The sequence below is a fragment of the Melozone crissalis genome, unplaced genomic scaffold (genome assembly GCF_028551555.1).
Source record: "Melozone crissalis strain CALT ecotype California unplaced genomic scaffold, PUWL_Pcris_2 ptg000004l_1, whole genome shotgun sequence".
Lineage (NCBI taxonomy): Eukaryota > Metazoa > Chordata > Aves > Passeriformes > Passerellidae > Melozone > Melozone crissalis.
In genome coordinates this window covers 18,542,031-18,547,401 of record NW_026535782.1, presented here as the reverse complement: position 1 = coordinate 18,547,401, position 5,371 = coordinate 18,542,031, and the positions used below count along the sequence as shown (strand labels likewise).

The following is a 5,371-nucleotide window of genomic DNA, read 5'->3' as shown; positions in this document are numbered from 1 at the left end:
CCGAGCGCGGCGCTTCCCGCTACGGGCCGCGCCGAGGCTCAAACACCGCCGCGCCGCCACGGCGCTGCCGGCTGGAATTGTGGAAAAGCCCAACCAGGCAACCCATAAACCAAACCCATAAACTCGGGTGCTTAGGGACGCAAGCGGGAAAACTGTGATCAAATCAGGACTGCAAGGCAGACTGAGCCCTCCCCAGCCTGTGGTCCGGCTTCCTCGGCCTCGGAGTGCGTTGCTCCGCACTCGGTGTCGGAAATGCACATTTTTCACTGGCTCTCGCAGGCAGGTGAGCACATAGCGGGAAGGTTCAGGATCACAGGAACCCCACGGCCTGGCCGAGAGGGGCAAAACTCGAGTTTGGATGACAGTGCTGCTGAAGCACTCTCTGAACTGCAGGTGGGCTGAGAAAGCCTTTGTTCCTGTAATGCTCCATCACAACCAGCACCTTCTGCCCCTAGTCAAGAAGCACTAGAGCAGCCCAAACATCTAAGCTTGCCCCTCTGTCGTTCCTGACTCAATTATTCAGAGTCACAAGAAGCTCAGACATCCCCCAAATTATTACACCTCTTGAAATATTAGATAAAACTGGCCCTAAGGCCTTAAAGTTACATGGGTTAAAAACAACAAACAAAACCAATGAACCCCCCAAAGAAACAAACAAAAGCCCAACAAAAAAAAAATCCAGAAGCTAAGAGGTTTTCCTTTAATAAATAAATGTTTCTGAGATCTGAAATCTCAGTTGCCTAGTGAGGGTCACATGCCTCAGCTGCTTTACCAGCATTATGGACAACACTTAACTGGTACTGTACTGATACAACCATTATCTTGTTATACTCCTCAAGCAACTATGGAAACTTCTTCTTGCATGTTTTACTTGGAGGGTAAAATAACCCAACTAAGTTTCTGGGCAAGTTGGTGAAATGAACCCTTTCTAAAAAGACAACTTGCTCTTCTACAGGTTGAAAACAATTGAGGGAAACAGAAAGAGAAGAAAAAATGAGCAGAAAACCTACCTGCTGCTGAATCATGGAGATATGATTAAAAAGCCTTAGAATGCTCACACTTGTAAAGCCACTCAGGCAGTCTTCCTGAAACACAATCAGGCAGAAAGGATGTGCAGGAAGCAACACTGAGCCCGTGTGTGAAATGCTATTTAGTCATCTTCCCTCTCACTTAGAGATCAGAATGTACCAGGTAGGCTGTGCAGTGCTAGGGACACACTTCAGTTCTGCTGAAATCCAGTCTTCCTACAACTTGTATCTGAGCAGGAGCCTTGCATTTTCAGTTCTTTGGATTTCTTTTCCCACTGCCGTCCTTTTCCCAATACCTCCAGTATTCAGAATCACGATGTAGAAAAGTACAATAATGATATTTAAGGGGCAACATAAAATGGGAGCTGTAAAAGTATTTCAGTGAGATAGAAATTAAGAACATGTAGAGGTAGATGAGAAGAAGTGCTTAGAAACTGGTCACATCTAAGTGGGCAGGAAAGCAGCATGGTAACAGAATCAACTGGGGGAACTTAAAAAAACCTTATGAAAAGCAAAGACCACCACTGAGATGTAGAAGCTGAAACTGAAGTACCAAATTTAACATCCTTAGGGGTTATAAATTAAGCCCAAAACAACTATCTCCTTGAAAATAAAGAAAATAGCTTTGCATTGATTTCACTGGATTTCAGCATAAACAGATTGCACAGAAAGAGAAAAAGACAACAGCTGAATCCCCAAGAATTTTAAAAAATGCTTTCGGTTTTTCAAATTTTTTTTTAATAAATGTGCTTTGTTCACAAAAGTAGTGACATAAAAGACAACAAAGATGCCAACACATGTTTTCTTCCTTTTCTTCTCCAGCACCTTGCACAGTCATAATTTTCAAATATTTCATAACCTAGAAATAATATTCTTGCACCAAAGCCAAATATACAACAACTCCTGATATCACCACTTTATTATTAAGGGAAATGTAGGTATTTATGTAAATCACACTTTCCTCCTTCACCACAATCTACTGTCCCTTGTGAAAAAAAAACAATACAAACCGAACCAAAAAAGAAAAAAAAAAAAAACCAAAAAACCAAAAAACCACAAAACCACAAAACCAAATAACCAATAAACCCACTTTGGGCATTCAGAATGATCAGCAAGAAAACCAAGCTGTTATGAATCTCAGGTCCCCAAACCACAGTGTTGTCACCAACCTCCCAAAAAGAATTAAACGCTAAACCTTAGTATTTAAGCTATTTTGGGGGGTAAATCTTGATCTGAATTGCACTTCTTGGTGTACAAATTACAAACCAATTTACAGTAATCAATGCCAACATATGTTTGATGGTGTACTGTTTCTAATAGAGTATCAGTTAAAATATTATGTATACTTTGAAGAATGCACTTATTAACCTCCCATAAAGAGCCGAATTTACAGCAGCAATATTTTAACATGAGCACTGCTGGAACCAGTGGTTAATTGGGAAGAAAGGCTTTCAATGACAAACATTTTAATGAAAATACTAAAAGCCAATTTTGAAGCCATTGTGTACTTCATTAGAGAAGTATTCTCTGTAACAAAAATTAGCAAGTGAACCATGACTCTTGTATGTCTAACCTTAATTCTTTTTTTCTTTTTACACATCACAGTATAATTGTTTGGTTTGTATAACCCTATCATTCAGATTGAATAATAAATTTGAATTAGGAATTTGGGAATGCTTTAAAGTTAAGAAGAGACAAAAAGCTTATGTCAAAGAATACAGCACCACAGTCCAGATCACATCTGAGTGTAAGCTGGACCAATGTGATTACTCTATGTAGGAAATACTATAAAAGAAAAACAGGTAGGCCAAACTGTGACACATTCAGTGCAAAACTTCAATGGAAGGAGTAAGTTTCATTTTTGTAGCAAGCACTGTAAATCCCACACTACAACTTCAATTTATCTAGCAACTTTCATATTATAAATACAAGGTGGCAGTTTAATGGAAGATATTTCATCTTGTAAGATCATAATAGCCTGAGAAACTGTCTTAGTATTTTTTTACCAATTTTCAGAAGTCCAAAATAAATCATGATCTGGCACCTAGTTATAATCATTTACTACTAGGCACTTACATATAGATTTAAGAGCCTAACATCCAAATCTGAAAATTCTGGCCACTATTTTTAAATGGAGGAAAACCTAAGCTAAACTAATAATGAATCCTCTTTTTTAACCACTGAACAGAATTTATTTTTCCTGCAAAAACTCACAGGTTCACTACACAAGTTAAAAACTTAATAGATGTAAAAAAGGATGTTTAATCTCTTTACAGTGCAGACCAGTTTTCAGTCAGCTACGGAATTTTTATTTAACTGAACAGAAGTCAGTTGGGTCCTAATAAGCAAACAAAAAGCATGTGTTAAATTCACGTGTGTGGTCTGAATTACATGGCTGTATGCAAATATGTGTATCCTTGAAAAACTTGTAGAGTTCTGTTCCTTCTTACAAAATCAGTTTGTAGTCCCTGGCTAACTTAGGTCTACAAATAAGGACAATTAATGAAAAAGCTGTTTCTTTTTAAAATGCATAAATAATTTACTTTTAAAAAAAGACAAAACCCACTCTGTTCCCCAAAAAACCCAGTTGGAAAAGAATACAGAACACCATAGCTGGGCAAATACTGATACACATTAGTGCTTGTATACTCATAAAACTGCAAAACATATTCCAGCTTTGAAGTGAAACATAATTGTCTAGACGTACCATACTCCTCTGGGGGAAAAGCCTCTTCAGAAATTGCTATTTATGCAATGAAATTACACAGTATGGAGAACTATGGATTAATATATTCCAGTGTTTTGGTGTCACGTCATAAGGGCTGCAATAAACATAAAGTCAAATGTGCAAGCATTATTGTTTCTCCAGCCCAGGCTTAACCAGAGCGAAACAAATTTTGGAAGAAAAAAAGTTTTGTTCCATAATTAAGAAAGGACATTTGCAGCCAAGTGTCTTAACCTATCTGCACATTTAATTAAAGTGCAAATTATTTCTTCCTACATATACTTCTCAGAAGCCCACCAACTCCAGTGCCTTAAGCTCAACCACATTGAGTTAAAATACTGAAACAACATTTAACAAATTAAATAGAATTCACACTTCACAGCACTAGAGAAAAGAATGGTACCTTTCTGGAAAAAAAAATAGTGATACAAATCTAAAGAAAGTAACAGCAATTTATGCTATGACATGAGTCATTTGCATAAAACTTGTATTTTTTCACTTTCATACAAGAATAAATTTTAAAATTCAAAAGTAGAAAAAAATAGCAAACTCTGTAAACCTTTGCATTTTCTTTATGCAAACCATTTTTTCTGTGTTGAGCCCACGTTAGTATAGCAAAATTAGTTAAGCAAGAAGTTTGACTGAAAGGGCATTTCAACAACTACATTAACTCAGAAGCAATATAGGATCTTCTAGCTCATAGAAAGGAATAGAACTAGACTGGCTTTCTCCAGAGTCTGAGTCATAGGGAGCATCAGGCAGCTCCATAAAACCGTAAGCTAGCTGTTCATCCTCTGTGTCTGACCGAACGTAGCAGGCAGTGCTGGAGTACTCCTCATCCTCTATACTGTTGAAATCCTGTGGGATATACAACATCCCTGGGTAGTTCCTGCTAACTAAGTCACTTGTTGTTTGCAGGGAAGTTTTCCTAAATGCCATCAGGTGCATGTGAGAAAACTTGGAATACTTGAAGCGTTTAAAACCCAAGGACTCTATGGCAATTTTCCAGCTTTTCATCATCATGGCCCGGCGATTCTGATGAGATGAATCAGGAGTTATTACAAGCAATAAGCCATTTAATACCAGAAGTTCATGTGCCTTCTTGCAGCATATCCATCGCTGATAGGGTGATGGAAAGTAAGAAAGAAGGAGCGAGAAAACGACAACATGGAACAGTTCTCCAGGTAGAGAATCAATGGGATTTTTCAGTTGCTTAAGAAAGGCATCTATAGCATCTTGTGCCAGTTGAAGAGGTTGCTGAATTTGAAGATTTAGGAAGTCACATTTGTATACGCTCTGGTGGAGTGACAAAAACAGAAAACCAAATATCGAGGTTAGTTTAAAGAGCAAATACAACCAAAATCCACAGAAAAATAAATTATTCCCTTAAAACTGATTGTTCAGAGTGACGTGCTAACTTTACTCAAGAGTAAACTTTACTAACTTTACTTAAAGAGTTAAAAAGTTAATGGTCACACATATACAGTTGAAAAAAAACAATTTAGGCTGCAAGTATTTCTGAGTAGAGGAGAAACACAAATTAGTAATGCAGAAATAATGTTAAAGACAATTTCAGGACTAAGGTATGTTTCAGGTGGAATCTGTAATCAACTTAGGA

At 37.7% G+C, this 5,371-nt stretch overlaps 1 protein-coding gene across 1 annotated transcript in view; it reads right to left on the bottom strand.

Moving 5' to 3' along the window:
* Positions 1-2,095: 2,095 nt before the first annotated feature.
* BMT2 (base methyltransferase of 25S rRNA 2 homolog) overlaps positions 2,096-5,371 on the bottom strand; it is a 30,324-nt gene continuing 27,048 nt past the window's right edge. The window contains exon 5 of the mRNA XM_054278556.1: positions 2,096-5,049. Coding sequence (XP_054134531.1) covers positions 4,420-5,049 — 630 coding nt within the window. The 3' untranslated portion in view covers positions 2,096-4,419. The remainder of the gene's footprint in view (positions 5,050-5,371) is intronic.